This window comes from Triturus cristatus, chromosome 9, assembly GCF_964204655.1.
Source record: "Triturus cristatus chromosome 9, aTriCri1.1, whole genome shotgun sequence".
Classification (NCBI taxonomy): domain Eukaryota; kingdom Metazoa; phylum Chordata; class Amphibia; order Caudata; family Salamandridae; genus Triturus; species Triturus cristatus.
Window position 1 is genome coordinate 839937139 of NC_140592.1, and position 21902 is coordinate 839959040.

The following is a 21902-nucleotide window of genomic DNA, read 5'->3' on the forward strand; positions in this document are numbered from 1 at the left end:
TTGTTGCAGGGGAACTGGTTCTACTGCACCCTTTTGTAGGAGGGAGATCACCTCCTGTTTTAGCAGTGCTAAGTGCTGCGAGGACATTGGTCGTTGTTTGGGTGGTATGTGTGGGGGGGTAGAAGTAAGTTCCATACAGTAACCTGATTGAACTATTTGTTGCACCCACCTGTCTGTAGTGATGTTAGTCCAGACAGGCAGGAACTGTTGTAGTTTTCCCCCTACTGGAGTGGAATGGTCTGGGGGAAGTGGAGGGAAGTCATTGGGTAGGGGTGGAGGCAGAGCGGGGTGTGTTGGTCTTGCCTCTGCCTTTGCTATTGTTGCCCCTGTAGCCTCCTCTCTGGTAACCTCTGGTAAATGTAGCCTGGGCGGGAGCCTTGTAAGGAGGTGGAGAAGTTGTCTGAGCAGTAGCCTCTGGGTGTGCCCTTGTAAGGTGAGCGATGAAAGGAATGTCTGGGAGCTTGCAGCTGCAAGGCTCCCATTGATTTAGCCGTGTCCGTATCCTTTTTCATTTTTACAAGGGTTGAATCTACATTTCGGCCAAATAGGTGCTCCTGATCAAAAGGCTGGTTGAGGATGGAGTTCTGAACTTCAGGTTTAAAACCCGAGATGCGTAGCCAGGCATGCCTACGCAAAACAACACTCGTGTTTACTGCTCTGGAGGCGGTGTCTGCCACGTCAAGAGCGCAATGGATGGAGGTGTTGGTGATAAGCTTACCCTCCTGCATGAGTTAATTGGCCATGTTTTTGTATTTATCTGGGAGGTACTGTATTATGGACTCTAGTTCATCATAATGTGCCCCATCATAACTGGCTAACAGCGCCTGAGTGTTGGCGATGCGCCATGTGTTAGCCGCTTGTGAGGCTGTTCTTTTGCCAGAGGCATCCAAGAGATTAGACTCCTTGTCGGGGGGTGGAGCGTCACCTGATGTCTGAGAATCGGCCCTTTTCCTAGCATTGGAAACTACCTGGGAGTCTAAGGGTACTGGGCCTTTAATGTAAGCTGGGTCATCAGGGGCAGCTTTATATTTTTTGTAGATCCTGGGGTTAATAACCTGAGCCCTAACAGGATCTTTAAAGACTTCAGGTGCATGCTTAATAACGCCTTTAAGCATAGGTAGTGTTGAGGTGGATCTTTGAGTGGTGTCAAATGTATCCATTAGGAAGTCCTGCTCTATGGGGTCTGTATGCAAGGCAACCCCGTGGTATTGGGCAGCTCTGAGGACGAGCTGAATAAAGCCCATGGTGTCCTCTGGAGGGGAAGGCCTGGAGGGGTAGATGTCATCCTGTGGAACATTAGGGACATCTGGCATGTTATAGTCATCCCAGGGGTCTGGGGAAGAAGGTGGACTAGGATCCCCTAGTGGCACATCGTCCTGACCCTCCCCCATGTCATCCAAGGGGTCATCATCATCTACTGGTGTAGGAGATGGTGTAGGGGAACGGTGTGGTGGGGGAGGTGGAGGAGGAGGTGGAGAAGAGAGTCTTAGAGGAGATGTAGCAATTTCCCTCTTTTTAGGTGGTGGAGCCGGTGCAGGCGCCTGTAGTGGTCTTTTCCTAGAACTTAGAGTCAATTGACCAGTTTTAGGATTCCATATGAGAGTCTTTTGGCCAGGGTCTGATGTGAACAGCTCTTCTGCTGGAAGTTGGTCTTTCGGTGCCGAGCGTTTCTGTTCCATAGGCTTCTTCGGCACCGACTCTTTAGCGCCAGGATCATCCCAAGAGAGTTCCCAGGTGAGAGCAAGGCAAACGCCGAACCCACAATTGCAGAAGCATATAACCCTCAAATTAGACCGTAAAAGCAGACCGGCACAGAAATGATGACCATAGGATAACCCGGAACCAGGTCAGCATGGACATCAATGGAAATGTAAGGCAGCAGCATTGATTATGCAACAGTAAAGTGCTGGATGGTGCACTGCTGCTCTGTGAGGGCGCACTGATGATGCAACAGAAGGATGGTCTAAAAATGCTGAGGTGGGGAGACTAATTGTAGCTTTGATCGGCAGGAGCTGGAAAATGGGGTAAGAAGCAGATAGGAGCACAGAAGACGTGCACTGAAACTCAAGATGTAATCCCAGAGCCCATACCAGCATTAGCCCCCATGAGGCTTAGGCAATGTACAAGGCACCAATTACTATCTATCGGGATTCAACAACTTCTGTGCAAAGTTTGATTTTTTTGTTTGGTTTTGAGGAATTATTTACTCTATATGCAGGATTGGGGTACCTGAGTGAAATGCAACATGCACTACAGGGGAGATAATGGGCACACATATGATATGTAAAGCTGTAGGCACTTTAGCATTTAAACTACTGTCACTGAATGGCAGGGGCCTTAACACGCCTAATAAGAGGAACAGGGATTTGAGTTAAATCAGGAACTCAGACCCAGGTATAATCTTCCTCTAAAAGAAGCCACATTCTTATGACAGACACAAACAGTATGAGACATAGGTCCTTCCCCCAGCAGTTCTGGGTGTCAGTAAATTAGACGTCAGCAGGGGTGGTAATCTTATTTAAGGGAAGTATGATGGTGGAAGAGCCCATGCTTATTAGGGACCAGGAGGGTCGTTTTGTCATCCTCGTGGTTAAGCTACAAGGGGAGTTGAATACGTTTTTGAATATTTTTGGCCACGACAAACATCAAGACAATTTTTCTCCCTCATTTTTAAAGATCGTATAGGGCAGATGGCTGGTATGTTAATTATGGGAGGGGATCTTAACTTGGTCTGGGACGCAGTGTTTAATATGAGAGTTCAAGCTTCAGCAAATACGAAAACTATGCCCAAGAAATTAAGAGAACATTTCAACGATCAGGGTCTAACATTGGAGAATTCACATGCACTACTTTAGCAATTTTAACTATATGGTAAAGAATGCCTAAACAAACAGACACATTGGGATGCATTCAAGGTGACTACTAGAGATGTGGTCAGGGAAATCATTCAGGGAGCACAAGATGACATCCTGACTTAAAATACACTGCTCAGCCAACTATCTAACCAAGAAAAAAACTCCCCCCACACAAACTGGCCAGAGACATTACCACACAAAATAGAACTGCAAATGCCACAAATTAAAAAAAGCAGAGCTAGCCCTCCTTAGAATAAAAAAAAATCAATGAAAAGGATAATAAGTCAAACCATCTCTTTGGCATGAGAATCGGAGCACAAAGGCCGAAATCCTACAGAGCAGCGACTCTAACAGTAGAAGGGTGCCTTACACATGATGAAAGCATGAAAAAGGACACACTTGTTGAGTTCTATATCTCTATACTCTGCTGATCAGACTGACAATTTTGAAATGTCTGCATTCCTTTCCATTCAGACACCTGATGCAAAAAACACCCAGCAATGGATAGCGAAATTGAACTGGATAAACCAGCAGAGGCATAGGAGATGCTCACAACCACGAAGGCCATTAAACCAATTAAGGCACCAGGACCTGATGGCCTTTGATAGGGATAATGCAGCTGTAGTGCTTGGCCCACTGACAATGTTGTTTAATTAATTTACTGCTACCTTTGGGGTTATGCCTTTGATGGGGTTAGCAGAGACAGCACTAATCCCCAAAGGAGGGCTGGAACCTGTAGATTGTAGGTCCTTATGCTCAACAGCCCTGTTAAATGTGGATTTTAAACTAGTTATTAAAGTATTGACCACCTGTTGGACTTGGCCCTTCTGGCAGGTTCACCCCTGAAACTTTTTGCTTTTTATTGCGACCTTGTGTTAGTGATTTTTGGCTTCTGCGCACTTTACCACTGTGACCCAGGGTAAAGTGCGTGCGTGTCTTGAGGTTGGCCTGCCCTCCCATAGGAATGCATGGGGGAATGTATGTGTCCCTGGAAGTTCTTGATGCGTGGGGAGTGCAGGTGCGAGTTTGGTATGTACGGACTCGTGTGATGAAATGCTGCGCGATGATGTGTGTGGCGTCAATGTACCTAGTGTGGAAGTGCCACTTCTAGAAGTAGGCATTTCTGTGTGCAGTGAGAGATGTGTGCCTTGTCTGGCGATTGGTTGGCTGAGGTCATGTGACGGGCTAGGGAATCCCCAGAGTCAGGGGGAGTCACCCAGTGGTGAATGGGGAGATCAGCAGCAAGATGGGTAGGAGGAGTACACCTAGGACCTGAATAGGGCTGGGCTTTCCCCACACAATGCTGGCTCCACCCCCTGAGGTGCGACTGATGACCCTGGCCTGTCCTGTGAATAGGGAGAGGGGCTGAGCAAAACAAATGGCTCAAGAACCAGTTGCATCTGGTTCGCCCCTCCCCTGCACCTTGAAACAAAGGTAAACCTGTGTATAAAATGGGGCTGTGACCCCATACAAAATGTTCTCTTCTGATCCTAACTTGAGGGGGGCCTGCTGCTGCTGGGCACCAGGAGAGACCGCCACTGGGGACTGCCTCCCTGCTGGAGGGCCCTGTGAGCTAGCCCCTGGGCCCAGTCTTTGCCCCCCTGCATCTGAATACTTTCCCTGGACTTTGCCTGGCTGAGGAGAGCTTCCCCTTTTCTCCCTGGAACTGGGTGCTGCAGAGCCTGGGGAGCGATCTACATTTGTTCCTGGTGAGCACGCTAGTTATTTGCGCTGATAAGGAGCAGCCCGGCGATTCCTGATCGCAGCGCGAAGCTGCAATCATCTGTGTCGGGGAATCCCCGACGCAGGGATTCCCTCGCTTTTTGCGGTGGTTCGTTGGCGGGTGCCCACCCCGCTTATTGCTCTGTTTTCATTGCAGGAGCCCACCCCGCTTACTTGTGCCATCGCGGGTGCCCACCCCGCACCTGAGCCGTGAAGGAGTCACCGCTGCGGCCCGAGCCGCGCATAGGATTCCCTCCGGGCCGCTGCCCAGCGCGACCCGGAAGGCAGGGACTCCGTGGGCGGGACTTCCGGGTCGAGGGAAGCCCCGTGCCGAGAAGAGAAACGCCGCCGGCAAGGGAGAGAGCCCCGCCGCCACTGGAGACGCCCGAGCAGCGGCTGAAGAGTCCGGTGAGTGGGGGCTCTTGCCTGCCTGGTGAACGAGGCCAGCCTGTGTTTGTTTAGAGCGCGAGGTCGCTCCCACGTACGGGGGCATTGTGTGCTTGCTTAGAGCGCTAGTGCGCTCCAACGACGGGGCCCGCATTGTTCGTTTCACGAGCCCTGTGAGGCTCCAACGAAGGGGGCACTTTATCTTGCCGAGTCCCCCGAGCGGGACTCCAACGATTAAGGGGGCAATTGTTCTAGAGCCCCCGAGAGGCTCCAACGTCGGGGCAGTATTTGGCAGAGCCTGTGAGGCTCCAACCATGGGCATTATTTGTTTAGAGTCCAGAGGGACTCCCACGGGCATTACTTGTTAGGAGCCAGAAAGCGCTCCCACGTGCGACACATTTGATTTGACAGGCACCATGGTGCCCACGCTCATTTTCCCAGCTGCCCAACACTTAGTGGGCAGCTGCAACGTTTAGGTTGTGCCCTGATGCTTCTGCCTTGACTGCGTGCGCAGTCTAGCCCTGACTCTGCTGAACAAAGGGCGTTTGAGCCCCTGAGAGGCCAAGTTGGCCTGGGGACAGTTTTGCTGTGTTGTGCCCTCACCTAGGGTACCTGATCATTGTTACTTGTGTACTTTTGCGCCTGTGCATTGCTGTGATGCTAGGTTCATTCCTAATGTGATTTATGCAATGCTTTCTGTATCCCTCTAGATGTATTTTTATACCTAGGAGGTTGTGTTACCTAGTATAGTGTTACTAGTGTGTTCCTGGTGTGTTCCTGGTTCCCTGCGTAATATTTTCGTAAGGTAGTTAGGGTTGCGTAGGGGGTACTTACCTGTTACCAGTGGTTACTGGTTGTGCGCTACATCTATTATTTGTTCTACCTTTCTACACTTACCATTTGGTGATGTGTGCTAATTCTGACAGTGGTCCATGTGGCCCTGTCTTGTGTAAATGGTCCCCTGTAAATTCTGCCCGTGCCAGTGGCACATTGTAAAGTGTGTATTTATTATCTAATGTGTTTGGTATAATACAAAGGCTATTTTTTATATATAACCTTGTGTGGAGTTTCTTTTGTGGTGGGCCTAGGTTGTTGTTGCTGGGTGCGCGCGCAAACGCTTTACACATTGCCTCCTCGTGCCAAGCTACCAAGGGGGTGAGCAGGGGTTATCTTTGGCGTGTAACTCCCCAGCCCTGACTAGAGTGGTGGTTTCTGCCTGGCTTTGGCGCAAGCCCCAGCCAACCAGAAATCCCATTTCTAACACCACCAGACTAGGTAAACTCCTGTCGCCATACTCAATGTTGGCCAAAGGAGATGTTTGCAGAGGTGGCAGGGTTCAGATAATGTTCAGAGAGTTGTTCATTTGATTAAAAAATCTAATCACAAGGGTATACCGGCCACGCATATCGCGCTAGGCTCAGAGAAGGTGTTTGACAGGGTGAGCTGGAAATTACTGAAAAGTGTCCTAAGCAAAATAGGGATAGTGCCTGTGATGACGGAACGGATCTTCATTAACTTCCACTGCCAGAGAATCAAAGTAAGAGTTAATGGCATAAGCCCTCAAGAAATTAATCTGCTAAGAGGGACCAGGCAGGGCTGCCCCAAATTGCTCTTGTAGTTCTTCATGACTACTGAGCCGCTGGAATTGCACGTACAAAAATCACCATCGATAAGAGGGTAACCTTTGGGCATAATGACTACAAGATAAATCTATTTGCAGACAATGTGCTTTTTACAATCACAGAGCCTGAAACTACTCTTCAAGAGGTCATAAAAGCCCTGGAAGTATGCAAGCAGATATCGTAGTTCAAAATCAATAAATGTAAATTGTAAATCCTCAACATTAACCTCCCGCCTGGACAAGTATGGAACACATCCAGTATTAGATAATTGGGCATTCTATTTCAAGAACCTTTACAATTTGGACTAGATTTAACTGGCCCTCCCTGGAAGCACAAAACATACTACTCAGTCTTCTGTATATATGTCAGACATTGCCACTGCCATACCAATACCAGAAATCCAATCTCTGTAACATATATTGCTATCACTTCTTTGGGCTGAAGGGAGGACTAGAAAAGCCAAAATGGTGCTGATGGCACCACATGAAAAGGGCGTGTTGGCGTGCACAGATATATTAAAGCACCACTACGCAGCACACCTGGGGGTCGTTGAGTGGTTCCAACGAGAAACAGAGAACCACTGGACACATATTGAACAAGGGCTGTCAGGAGACCCCAATGGGATACTCTGTGGCTATCCAAAGTGCATAATTCAAGCAATCGCTATATTTCTGCTATATCGAAAGACAGCACTCAGGATATGAGCTAGAGTGGCAGTTGAAGGAGACCATATCACATATTGGTCGCTGTTCCACCTAAATCAGAATCCTGGCTTAAACCTAGCCTTGAGAGGGAAACAATCTGTAAGATGGCATTTATGTGAGTAAGAGCCTTATGCTAAGAGACCGGTTTACGAAGGGCAACATGAAGGTGTTTATTGAGTGCACACACGTTTTTGGGTTAACTAAGCAGGAGAGACTAAAATATGCAAAAATATGCCACTGGGTACACCAACCGTGTAGCAAAATGGCAGACCCCAGACAAATAAATGCCTCTGAAGCTTTTCTATCTAAATTTGAATCCACTAAATATCCGATCTCAAACATATATTCCATTCTAAACTTTTGGGGAAACTTTACAAATTGGCGCTACCAATACCAATGGGAGTTAGAACTGAGGAGGGAATTCACTGAAACTTAATGGGGTGGGGGTGTTTGTCATGGTATACCGAAACAGCTTCGGAGTATAGCACACAGGGAGACAGAATATAAACTCAGGATGAGGTGGTACTTTATGCCACAGACTGCATACCATATGCCTGCATATATCAGACAACTGTAGGAGGTGTGGAACTGGGTTAGCAACGCTCTTAAACATATGGCGAGATTGCGCTAAAATCCAGCTGTTCTGGAAAGAAGTGCTGAATCACAGAAATGAAATGGTGGGGCAGCCAATAGAGAAAGTCCCCTGAGAATGTACTATTGTAACTTGATTTTCAGATATATGATTAACAAGGTTCTACTTACTCACATATTAGGTAGGGGTGGGCAAGCGATTAACTGTGAGATTCTGAGCAAAAATCTTATCCTCCCACCCATTTCTCATTATGGAAAGCATAAATGTTGAGAAACAAAGCCCTAGAAAAACTCACAAATAGGCAAGAAACCGATAACAAGTTTGTGAAAGTAAGGGATTACTTAATCCGTTACTTTACATCAATGTCATTGGTGAGAGATTACACACTTAAATTGAGCGCACTGGGATGATTAAAAAATATGTATGAATTAAGATGTGTTATCTTCTCCAAATGGTGAATAGAGGGGATCTCTCAATTACATATCAATAGTGTGGATCAGTGTACTTCGGTTCTGGGGTTAGTTGTGGTTGGGGGGGGCTTAAGCATTTGTCAATAAGATGAGACTATCTTCTTGATAGCCCGATATAAACTTCAGTGGTCTGCAGTTGTTAATCTTTGAAACTGAGCAATTAGGGCTTGATTAACATCAATTTCAATGTCTCTTTTCCAGTTAACATTGGCATTGGTGTATGTTTCAAACTCCCTTTATAAGGTCATTAAAATGTGTTGAGGGGAGGAGGGGGGGAGTTTTTTTTTCTAAATGTAGCCTAGCATGTGGGGATGTTCAAAAGGTGAGCAATCTTGGAGGAACAAGTATCTATCAGAAGACTACAGCATTGCCCACATTGCTCTTCATATTCAGCAACTCTAGTAAAAACCAAGAGAGGCACTGCCCCGAGAAAAGTTGTGTCTTCATGCCAAGAGGGGAGTCATTGAGTTCAGCGGTTCTCAATGTATCAGAGAGAAAACGTCCCTATGGAGTTAAAATGAAAAATGCACCTTTTTTTTAACCATCCATCTTTAATTGTCACCCGCTGGACAGATCTGCTTTTAACATGGCATGCCAAAATGTAGAGGTTAATTACAACATTTCATGCAGATTGAGGAAATAGTTCCGAAGTTATAAGCAGAAAACGTTTTTTTCCAATGGAAATTGAAACCGAAACAGAACTAAAAAATATATGGCTTTCATTGAAGTTCACCAATGTCTTAAAGTTTAGCTTTGCTGTATCCAAATGTTTCCAACACTCCCAATACTCCCATTTAGCAATCCCTTCTCTAGCTATTTTACGGTCGCTGCATACCCTACTGTAACATTGGCCCTTTTTCCCTATGCAAAATTACCCTCACATTTCCAAATTGAAGTGGTTTCAAGCAGCTGTTTATTTCAACGTTACTATCTAATCATGTTTATATGCACATCATATCAAAGATTCCATGGAAAAAAACATGCTTGTGGAACTAAGTATGGGACAGAAAGTGATATGCCAGATTTTAGGGGTGATGACCTGTGGTGCATGAATGAGAGACGACTAACTACAGGTCATCCTTAAGCTATTTGTAGACTTTCGTACAGTGGACTACCCACTTCTGTTAAGATTAGTGGAAGTGGCCCATGTGGACACCACTAAACCAAAATGAGTTTTCCAAATTTCCTATTGCCAGTTACCCTCATTGAGTTCTAAATAAACTACACACCACCATTTCGAGGCAGAGGTTTTGACATATACAAGAAGAAAAACGGTATGACAATTGGGAATCTGAACACAAAATAGGCAATGAAGAAGATTGAGCAACTGAAAACAAAATTCATCCTCTCAGACTCTGAGAGATTCTAATAACGACTAATCAATTATTGCATAACCCACACTACAGTTAAGAAAGGGGCCACCACTGGGAACTATAATGACCTCACTACTTAAGTGATTTATGAACTGTCTTTATTGTTGCTTACAAGCTCGGTCACCTTCCTGACGTGCACTTCTACTACTCTGGGCGTTTCTCGAGAAGAATGACTAAGTTCTAAATTTCATATTAATTGCCTATGTACCTTTAAGGTGGAGAGTGTTGCACTACATAAGATAACCTATGTATGGTCACTGGAGTGGAGCAGTGTGGGGGAAAGAAGCTTCCGGAGAGAGGATCTGTATGGGTGGGGGTTGTTGACAAGGCATTTCCCCCAATGGCTCTATGGGCACGTTTGGGTTCCATTTAGTTGTGCCCTCAAGGCAGCAGTGGGCGTGGCAGACAGTGCGGTTAAATGTGCTACGGCTCCAATCCTAAAATATTTGAGGAGTGTGAAAAAATGCCATAGTATAATAACTAAAGGTTAAAAGTGGTAATTTTTGCATTTACTTAAGTGCAGTCCTGCGGGTGCTGCTCAAGGCAAACATTGGCAATTCCCTTGTGGGAAACAGACGAAGCATGGCTAATTCTCAGTTTGCATGGATCCTTATATTCAGGGCTGAAAAGATCAACGTTTAAAAACCTCTGTACTGGACTTTAACTGCAGGGTTCTCAAAGTCACATGGGGAAAATTATAAATAGGGAAAGTCGAGACTGTTGATCAGATGAGTGACTTATAACGTAAATCACTTAGGTCATCATCCTAAAATTCCAAGAGAATATTAACAAAATACAGCTCTTCACACTGATAATTGGTCTTTGATTAATATTGACAGCTTATTAACATATGAAATGACAAGTGGAACTTACTTTCACCGATCGTGAATTTTTTCGTAGAAGTTTACGTATGACCAACAACAAGAAGTCCATTTCCTCAGTACGTTCGTGCACCTGTGAAATTTGATAAGATGTCAAATTACCAAGCGGGCATACAATAAAAATTGCATTTGTTTTCCTAGCATCAGAGGTCCAATTTTTCCTTTTTCAGTAAGGATCTAAGAAATGGGAAAATTAATTCTTGTTTACAATCCAAATGACCTCGAAGCCTATGGCAATACTTTAGTTTTATTATGTACCAAGAAAGGAGGCACACAACTCCCCATTGTTGCCAGATGCCTATCTGTACCGGGCACCGAAGAAACACCGTAATACAGAATTCTCCTCCAATTTGGAATCATAGGTGTACAATACAGTGGTTTACTCAAAACATTTTCCGTCCTTCCTGTTTGCGACATGGAAAGAAATGCTGCACAACTTACATATTCATGTACAATCTCTGCACGTGCATGCTCCTTTTATTAAGACTCATTTTTAGGTTAGACCATTTATCTTACTCAGCATTATAACATATGAATATTATGACCGCCATTTAAAAGGTTGAGCTAATAAAGCATCTTTCAAAAGTTCTTCCCTAAAATGATAACATTGTTCTCAATAAAGCACACTTTTTTTCACATAGATACTCGAATTTATCTGATGCTGTAAATTGCTTATGCTCGTGCTTACAATGCACAGCATGAAAAAAAATCTTATGTATGAGAAGAAAACAAGTTACTTACCTGTAACTTTGGTTCCCCAGTATTGGTAACTTTCATAGATTCTCATGCTTTGTATCATTCCCCGTCGTCGGAATGGGAGCCTCGGTAAATAAAAAATATATCATAACCATAGAAACAAAAGAGAAAAATAGGCTTAGGCCTCATCTCATTTTGTAGTATATCACCCTCTTTGTGTAAAAGAGCCCAAACTTTTGCCAGGACCAATCAGCACAGCCTCACCCTTTGTAACCTTCCTGAGAGAGCTCAGAACCTCAGATTTTCGTAGCCGTTGTGCAAACAGCCACTACCTCAGTAAACCGGCAGAGCTTTCCCAGGGGAGGTGGGTGGGCGCATGAGAATCTATGAAAGTTACCAATACTGGGGAACCAAAGTTACAGGTAAGTAACTTGTTTTCTTACCCCAGTATTGGAACTTTCATAGATTCTCATGCTTTGTATCAGAATAGCTAGCAGTAAATCACAAAAGCACATTTTGGTAGACACCTGGCCTTACATAACCATCTCAGTTTACAGTTACAACTAGTACATGGTAACCAAGAGAAAACAACATTACTGAACCAAATGTGCTTACCAGGATGGAGGGATTGTAGGGAAAGCTCACCTCACAATGAAAAAGATTCCTGAGGACTGCTTGACCAACAGCAGCGTCATCTCGTCCCACCGACTCCAGGCAGTAGTGTTTCATGAAGGTGTGTACACTGCTCCACGTTTCTGCCCTGCAAATGTCCTTGATAGCAACTCCAGCAAAAAGAGCCACTGAAGATGCCATCGCTCGTGTAGAATGAGCACGGGCCCTTCTGTCCAAAGGTTTGCCCGCAGCCTGATGACAGAATTGAATTGCACTGGAGATCCAGCGGGAAATGCCACTCTTAGCGAGAGGCAACCCCTTCCGTGGTGCACTCTAGGCAATAAATAGCTGTGTAGACTTCCTGAAAGATCGTGTGCGCTCGAGATAGAATTTCAGACGTCTCTGGACATCCAAAGAATGCAATGTTCGTTCCGCCTGGGTCGAAGGACGTGGAAAAAAGGAATTCAAAATCAAGGGTTCATTCAGATGAAAATCCGAAGGCACCTCCGGGATGAATTTTGGGTTGGTTCTCAAAATTAGCACATCCTTTTTGAACTGCAGAAAAGGCTCCACTATGGACAGAGCCAGGAGTTCACTAACCCTCCTAGCCGAAGTCAATGCTAAGAGGAGGGCTAGCTTCCAAGATAGGAACTTCAAGTCCACCCTGTGAATCGGCTCAAAGGGAGCTTTCATGAGCTGAGCCAGTACTAGGTTGAGCTGCCAGATCGGTGGAGGTGCTCGGACCGGAGGATACATCCGAAACAACCCTTTAAGGAACTGTTTTACAATCCTTGCGGACCATAGAGATGGCCCCGATGTCTTTCGTCGAAAACGGGATATGGCAGCCAGATGTACCTTGACAGAAGAGTGCGCCAAACCTGATTTAGCCAGTGACAGGATGTAAGGCAAAACCTGATGTGGCAGGGATTTATAAGGATGGAGTTTATTCCTCTGGCACCACAGACAAAATCTCTTCCATTTTGCCCTGTATGTCTTATTAGTGCTTGGCGCCCGCGCCTGAGACAAAACATCCCTGCACTCCCTGGAGAGATTCAGATGACGGAATTCTCTGTATTCAGGAGCCACGCTGTCAAGTGTAGTGACTTCGGATCCGGATGGAGCACCTGTCCCTGATCCCGCGACAACAGAGATGGAATCAGCGGCAAGCAAATTGGGTGATCCTGGGAGAGAAGCAGGAGTTCCGTGAACCAGAACTGCCGGGCCCACGCTGGAGCAATGAGAATCATTTTGCACGGTTCTGCCCTGACCTTCCTGAGAACTCGAGGAATGAGAGGAATGGGAGGAAAAGCGTAGCAAAATGCGCCGAACCAAGCAATCGAAAGGGCATTCCCCAGCGATCCTCGATGGGGAACCTTGCTTGCGTAAAACCGACATTTGGCGTTCTCCGGGGACGCAAAGAGGTCTATGGTCGGAGTACCCCATCTCTCGAACACTCCCTCCAGCGTGGCTTGGTCTAATTCCCACTCGTGAGTCACTTCCGTCTGACGACTCAGAGCATCCGCCGTGAAGTTGAGGCACCATGCTAGGTGCTCGGCTTGTAGGGTGATCTTGTGAGAAATCGCAAAATCCCAGATCGTCTGAGCTTCCTTGGACAGAGTCAGCGATCTTGTTCCCCCTTGCTTGTTGATATAGTGCATGGCCGTCGTGTTGTCTGTCCGGACCAGCACTGCACGATTCTGAAGTCTGGGAAGGAACGCCAGCAAGGCTAAGCGAATAGCCATCAGCTCCAAGAGGTTGATGTGGTGTAGGCTCTGCGCTGGACTCCAGTGACCGCTGATTTGAAGCTCCTGGAGTACCGCTCCCCAGCCTTCTAAGGAGGCATCTGTGGTCACCACCATAGGAGAAGGAGGGGTTCGGAATGTTAATCCTACTGCGATGTTCTCCTTTACCAGCCACCACTCGCAGGCCTTGCGCATAGCTGGTGTTACCCACACCTTGTCGTTGAACGACCCTTCTGCCTGGCGCCATTGTTTGTCGAACTCCTCCTGCAGAGGACGCATATGAAGCCTGCAATGCGGTATTAATGGTATGCAGGATGATATCGATCCGAGTAAGGACTTGTACCGGCGAACTGACACATTCTTCCTCTGCAGCACTTGACGAGCGGAGGTGATCAGCTTGCGTTGACGCTCCTCCGACAGACGAGCGGTGCATAGTGTCGTGTCCAGAATAGCTCCAAGGAACCTTTGCGACCTGGAGGGTATCAGCACCGACTTGGATCTGTTGAGCTGAAGACCCAAGTGGGCGAACAATTGAATGCAAGTTGACACGGCTTCAGAAGTTGCCTTGAGCGATGGAGCCTTGACGAGCCAGTCGTCCAAGTATGAGAACACTTCTAAGGATTGCTTTCTGAGAAAAGCAGCGACTGGTGCCAGCATCTTCGTGAATATCCGAGGTGCAGACCGAAGGCCAAACGGAAGCACCTTGAACTGGAAATGGCTCTTGCCTACTGTGAAGCATAGATATTGCCTGTGAGCTGGGTGGATTGGAACGTGGAAGTACGCATCCTCTAAATCCAGGGATGCCAAAAAATCGCCCGGATTCAGTAGACGGAGAATATCCTGGAGACTGACCATCCTGAAGGAGAGCTTGATGAGATAGGTGTTGAGCTCCCTTAGGTCTAGTATAGGACGCCACGTATCTTCCGTCTTCCGAACCAGGAAGAACCTGGAATAGAAACCCTTGCCCCTCTGCGAAAGAGGTACTGGTTCTATCGCCCCCTTGATGAATAGTTGGTGGGCTTCGAGATGTAACAGTCGGAGATGTTTTGAGGGACGGGCGTCCGGAGCTCTCGTTGGAGGAAGATCTTGGAATTCCAACGTATGGCCACTCTGAACAATATTCAAAACCCACCGGTCCGATGTTATAAGGACCCAGCTGTCGAGACAATAGGAGATCCTGCCCCCAACCGGTGTCCTTGGTAGGGGAGGAACAGTAGTCAGAGCCAGGAGGCCGCTATTGCCTCTTGGCATTGTCTCGTCCCTGACGATTCTGACGTCCTCTCTGGGACTGACGAGAGAAAGACGCCGATTGACCTTGGCGTTGGTTTGAGTACTGATTCTTATATGACTGTCCTGACTGTGTTGAATACGGAGGTTGGTTTCCTCTATAAGTAGAGAACCCTCGTCCACGTGCTCCTCTGAATGGAACCTTGCGATAATTTAAGGATCCTAAGGACTTTGCTATGTCCGTGTCCTTCTTTATGCTTTGCAGGGCCTCATAGACATGCTTACCAAAAAGCATTTCTCCGTCAAAGGGAAGGTCCAGGATCTTATTTTGGACCTCCTGACGGAACCAGGTTGCTTTCAACCAGCCTTGACGGCGCAAGACCGCTGACCCTGCCAAAGCCCTGAAAGCAGTAGAGGCTATGTCCATAGCACAGTCAATGACTTCAGAAGAACATCTCTCTCCTTCCATGAGAACCTGCCTGGCCTCCTCCTGACTCGAATCTGGCAGTAGATCCATAAACGGCTCCATGTCGCACCACATCTGGCGGTCGTACCTGCCTAGAATGGCTAATGAATTTGCCGCTCGAACCAAAAAACTGGCCATGGTGGAAAATCTCTTCCCTACATTGTCCAGCCGCCTGCCATCCTTATCCGGAGGCGTAGTTAAAGGTGTTGACGGATTCTTGGACTTGCTTTGTGCGGCCTGAGATATTACAGAGTCAGGCTTTGGTTGTCCTAGAAGACATGCAGGACTGCCCTCAGGGGCCTTGTATTTCTTCTCCAGCCGGGGAAGAACCGGGATGATCGTAGCTGGGTTCTGCATAGTCTTAATTCCCTCATCCCAGACATGCTCAATGATGGGAATTGATCTGACCGACTTTTTATACTGCGCCTTAAAGTCATACAGAAAACAGTCCGACTGTTCCACTGTAAGAGGCAGACCAAACCTCTTGGATGCACGCTCCATAAGATTATGGAACCCGCCAATATCTGCCGGAGGCGACACGTTCGTCTCCCGGCCTGCAGCATCCGGATCTTGCATTCCAGTGTCATCAGGATCCACATCCGGATCCCCTGGATCAGTTAGTAGGACCATGTGCCCCTCATCGTAGTCATCCGTATCCAAATCTTGTGTATCCTCATTGGCAGGTTCCGGATACGAAGTCTGAGGAACCACTACTGGTACCACCATTGGTGAGGTACGGGGTATGTCTTTAGGAAGAGGTGGCAAGTCCACTGCCGGCCCTCGCGGAACCACCGATGTAGATGGGTGCACTGGTGGAACGTCAGGGTGTGATGGAAAACGAGCTCTGTAGTCCTGCAACAGCATCTGCAAGTCCGTAACCAGAGCAACTGGTAAAGCTATCATGTCCTGCCTCAAAGTGCGAGGATGTACTTCCTGTTGAACATATTGTAGCTCCTCCTGACTTCTTCGTCGACGGCAAGCTCGTCGACGGAGCTTTCTTCATCGTCGACGGGACAACCGTTGATGGTCTCGTCGACGAACTCGTTGTCATCAGCATCGACGACGACGTCGCCGTCGTTGTCATCGTCGTCGTGGTCTTCGTCATCGACACCGCCGTCGAAGACGAGAATGAAGCTGTCGTAGACGATGAAGCAGACATCGTCGACGGTCCCGTCGACGACACCAAGGAAACAGTCTTTACTATGGAAATCGTCGTCGACGTACCTGCTTTAGTCCGCGTCGACGGACGCTGTTTCTTCACCGGAGCCATCTGTGGAGTTCCTGCAGAGTGTTTCTTCGCAGGCTTTTCCTTTTGGGACGGAGGAGAAGATATGGAAACCTCCTTTTTGTCCCTAGAGGCTGTGTCCACACCAGCAGCCTGTCCCTGCCTCTCCTTTTCACTTCCGTGAGGAGATTTCATGGGACCAGCCTCCTCAGACCTTTCAGAGATCCCGTGAGGGGCTTTGACAGGGGGTTCCGCAGAGATGGAGGGAGATGACCTACCCCTCTTCTTTGATCTCCTGGAGGAGGTGCCAGAAATGGAATCCTCCTCATCTGAAGAGAGAACCTCCTTCCTGGTCTTCAGCTTTTGCATATCAATCACCCGGAGGACACTGTTCCTGTGGCTTGGTGCAAAAAGTCACCCATGCCCTTAAAAAGGATAAGAAAGAAATAAGGAAAGGAAAGAAGAGTGGAATAGGAACCTAGGTAAGGGACCCAGTTAGGACAAGGAAGACCACTCTTTGTCCTCTAATGCCCTCACACACCCCGAAAGATGTCATGCTTCATCATCGGGCAGTTGCTCCTCGTAGGGCCGGCGCTGCAATTCCCTACGGGCCCCCGAAGGGTCACTTTATCGGAGATCTTCTGAGGACTGCCGGACGGTGCATGCGGGTGTGTGAAGATTGGATCCTTAAAGAGGGTGAAAAAAGTGCGTGCAATATTGTGAACATTTTAATAAAGGGTCATTATGCAGCGAGTGTCAAAAAAATGTACCCTGAGCAGACACTGTCTGCTGAAAATTGATAAAATCACCTGGAGGCACTCTATGTCCAGGTATCATGAGTCGACATGTTTCGCGCCTGTATTGCCATAAGGGTCATTGGCGTTTCTTCAGGACCAGGGTTATAGTTAATAAAATACAGTGCACGTGATACATAAATAAAATTCAATAAAATACCCTCTATATCGATCAGGGCAATAGTCTGTACTCCCTCAATGTGGTTACAGGCTAATGGTGGAAATCGCTCCTGATCAATTCCTAGGAAAGAGAAAAAAGAAAACATAACGGGTATGTGCATCAGTACAACTTGATGCATCAATAGTGTGCCACAGCTGTGTGCACATCAACCACATTTAGAAAGCAGGTACAAAAATCATGTAAATGCATATATAACACATGATAGACCCAAGGCTCTGTGTAATAACAAAAAGACATTCCTCCTCATGGACAATGAAACATATTTTTGTGGCTTGTAATTGTGTTAGAAGTGGTAGGAGACAGGTAAGACACAGATGAAATTTAAATAAAAATATCCTTATCCATTTGCAGGTGGGCCCCAGAGTAACTGTCTCTGAAAGAGATCATGGGCCCTAGTGTTCAGGACTTAATGGCTTATTTTGGGGATAATTGGTGCTCTGTCATCCTTACCTAATGTTTAGAAGACGGTCGCTCCATTAGCTAGAAGCATGGGACGCCCGCATATTATCGGACTGAAACAACAAAGATATTGTTTTTGAATACCGATGGTGAAAGTGCACAAATTATCAGTGGTTTATACTCTAACATCCATTTCCTCTATTATTCAAAAAACTCACGGTTCTGCCTGGGCGATAGCTCCTGTATACCTGCTCCGTCCATGCGACTGCCAGAAAGAACCTGATTCTGGCAGCGCGCGGGACTCAAATAGTTACGGGGGCGGGTCTCGAGGCGGTGTCCCTTTCCGGGATGGTAGCACTGATCAGAACCCAATGCGCATGGACGGAGCAGGTATACAGGAGCTATCGCCCAGGCAGAACCGTGAGTTTTTTGAATAATAGAGGAAATGGATGTTAGAGTATAAACCACTGATAATTTGTGCACTTTCACCATCGGTATTCAAAAACAATATCTTTGTTGTTTCAGTCCGATAATATGCGGGCGTCCCATGCTTCTAGCTAATGGAGCGACGGTCTTCTAAACATTAGGTAAGGATGACAGAGCACCAATTATCCCCAAAATAAGCCATTAAGTCCTGAACACTAGGGCCCATGATCTCTTTCAGAGACAGTTACTCTGGGGCCCACCTGCAAATGGATAAGGATATTTTTATTTAAATTTCATCTGTGTCTTACCTGTCTCCTACCACTTCTAACACAATTACAAGCCACAAAAATATGTTTCATTGTCCATGAGGAGGAATGTCTTTTTGTTATTACACAGAGCCTTGGGTCTATCATGTGTTATATATGCATTTACATGATTTTTGTACCTGCTTTCTAAATGTGGTTGATGTGCACACAGCTGTGGCACACTATTGATGCATCAAGTTGTACTGATGCACATACCCGTTATGTTTTCTTTTTTCTCTTTCCTAGGAATTGATCAGGAGCGATTTCCACCATTAGCCTGTAACCACATTGAGGGAGTACAGACTATTGCCCTGATCGATATAGAGGGTATTTTATTGAATTTTATTTATGTATCACGTGCACTGTATTTTATTAACTATAACCCTGGTCCTGAAGAAACGCCAATGACCCTTATGGCAATACAGGCGCGAAACATGTCGACTCATGATACCTGGACATAGAGTGCCTCCAGGTGATTTTATCAATTTTCAGCAGACAGTGTCTGCTCAGGGTACATTTTTTTGACACTCGCTGCATAATGACCCTTTATTAAAATGTTCACAATATTGCACGCACTTTTTTCACCCTCTTTAAGGATCCAATCTTCACACACCCGCATGCACCGTCCGGCAGTCCTCAGAAGATCTCCGATAAAGTGACCCTTCGGGGGCCCGTAGGGAATTGCAGCGCCGGCCCTACGAGGAGCAACTGCCCGATGATGAAGCATGACATCTTTCGGGGTGTGTGAGGGCATTAGAGGACAAAGAGTGGTCTTCCTTGTCCTAACTGGGTCCCTTACCTAGGTTCCTATTCCACTCTTCTTTCCTTTCCTTATTTCTTTCTTATCCTTTTTAAGGGCATGGGTGACTTTTTGCACCAAGCCACAGGAACAGTGTCCTCCGGGTGATTGATATGTAGTTAAAGGGAGCATGGACACTGGACCTTTATTAGCTCCTTGGTCCCCCCCTCTTTTTGTGTGATAGAAATATAGTACGGCAGGTTAGCCGTGGGACCTCAATCTATTACTTTATTTCATATTTTCTATTTCTCAGGTATATGAGCCCATTACTACACTGATGGCAGTGGGAAATACGACATGGTGCATTAGACGCACTGGTTATGGCAAGGCTCCTGTTCATCTGACCCTCCCTGGACTTGACATGGCACAAAGAGCTTTGGGGACAAAAGTGTTTATAGGACATTTTAGGTTCATGAAACTAGGTCACCTCCTTACCTCTTTCCCATTTCCTCTTTCTCAATGGATTCTTAGATTACCCAACATTATAGAAGGTCTTTATCACTAGATTTCTGTATATTTTAACACGTATATCTGGACTGGGTCGGTTTTGGATGGTAATATGGCGCAGCACTGCCTATAATTATTTAGACCACAACGCGTGTGAAATTTTTATACATGTGAAATCGATGTGACATGCAAAAGAGTTTAGCCTCCGTTCGGTGGTTTTCTGAGCTGTTAGAATGCGGTTACCAGCAATTCAGGCAACAACCACTTATGAACCACCGCTATGCACGAGGTATAAACAGGATGCCCATTTTCTGAGGCATAGGAGATCAGTGCATCCTATTTACACATGCGCACTGACGGCCTCCTTTTGCGCACGCGCATTGGGTTCTGATCAGTGCTACCATCCCGGAAAGGGACACCGCCTCGAGACCCGCCCCCGTAACTATTTGAGTCCCGCGCGCTGCCAGAATCAGGTTCTTTCTGGCAGTCGCATGGACGGAGCAGGTATACAGGAGCTATCGCCCAGGCAGAACCGTGAGTTTTTTGAATAATAGAGGAAATGGATGTTAGAGTATAAACCACTGATAATTTGTGCACTTTCACCATCGGTATTCAAAAACAATATCTTTGTTGTTTCAGTCCGATAATATGCGGGCGTCCCATGCTTCTAGCTAATGGAGCGACCGTCTTCTAAACATTAGGTAAGGATGACAGAGCACCAATTATCCCCAAAATAAGCCATTAAGTCCTGAACACTAGGGCCCATGATCTCTTTCAGAGACAGTTACTCTGGGGCCCACCTGCAAATGGATAAGGATATTTTTATTTAAATTTCATCTGTGTCTTACCTGTCTCCTACCACTTCTAACACAATTACAAGCCACAAAAATATGTTTCATTGTCCATGAGGAGGAATGTCTTTTTGTTATTACACAGAGCCTTGGGTCTATCATGTGTTATATATGCATTTACATGATTTTTGTACCTGCTTTCTAAATGTGGTTGATGTGCACACAGCTGTGGCACACTATTGATGCATCAAGTTGTACTGATGCACATACCCGTTATGTTTTCTTTTTTCTCTTTCCTAGGAATTGATCAGGAGCGATTTCCACCATTAGCCTGTAACCACATTGAGGGAGTACAGACTATTGCCCTGATCGATATAGAGGGTATTTTATTGAATTTTATTTATGTATCACGTGCACTGTATTTTATTAACTATAACCCTGGTCCTGAAGAAACGCCAATGACCCTTATGGCAATACAGGCGCGAAACATGTCGACTCATGATACCTGGACATAGAGTGCCTCCAGGTGATTTTATCAATTTTCAGCAGACAGTGTCTGCTCAGGGTACATTTTTTTGACACTCGCTGCATAATGACCCTTTATTAAAATGTTCACAATATTGCACGCACTTTTTTCACCCTCTTTAAGGATCCAATCTTCACACACCCGCATGCACCGTCCGGCAGTCCTCAGAAGATCTCCGATAAAGTGACCCTTCGGGGGCCCGTAGGGAATTGCAGCGCCGGCCCTACGAGGAGCAACTGCCCGATGATGAAGCATGACATCTTTCGGGGTGTGTGAGGGCATTAGAGGACAAAGAGTGGTCTTCCTTGTCCTAACTGGGTCCCTTACCTAGGTTCCTATTCCACTCTTCTTTCCTTTCCTTATTTCTTTCTTATCCTTTTTAATGGCATGGGTGACTTTTTGCACCAAGCCACAGGAACAGTGTCCTCCGGGTGATTGATATGTAGTTAAAGGGAGCATGGACACTGGACCTTTATTAGCTCCTTGGTCCCCCCCTCTTTTTGTGTGATAGACTTCAGCTTTTGCAGCCATGTCAGCAACCGACCTTCTCTGTCCCGCAAAGTCTTGGTAGATAAGGTCCGACAAATCTTGCAGTCTGTGGCCTTGTGTTCTGGGTATAAGCAGTAAATACAACTCTCATGCTTATCCTCAATGAAAAGT

The 21902-nt window shown here is 46.4% G+C and overlaps 1 protein-coding gene across 1 annotated transcript in view; it reads right to left on the reverse strand.

Annotated features, from left to right (window-relative positions):
- Window positions 1–21902, reverse strand: part of TDRD9 (tudor domain containing 9) — a 2714501-nt gene that overhangs the window by 2018492 nt on the left and 674107 nt on the right. Inside the window, exon 6 of the mRNA XM_085626273.1 lies at window positions 10599–10679. Within this exon, the coding sequence (XP_085482399.1) occupies window positions 10599–10679 (81 nt within the window). The remainder of the gene's footprint in view (window positions 1–10598; window positions 10680–21902) is intronic.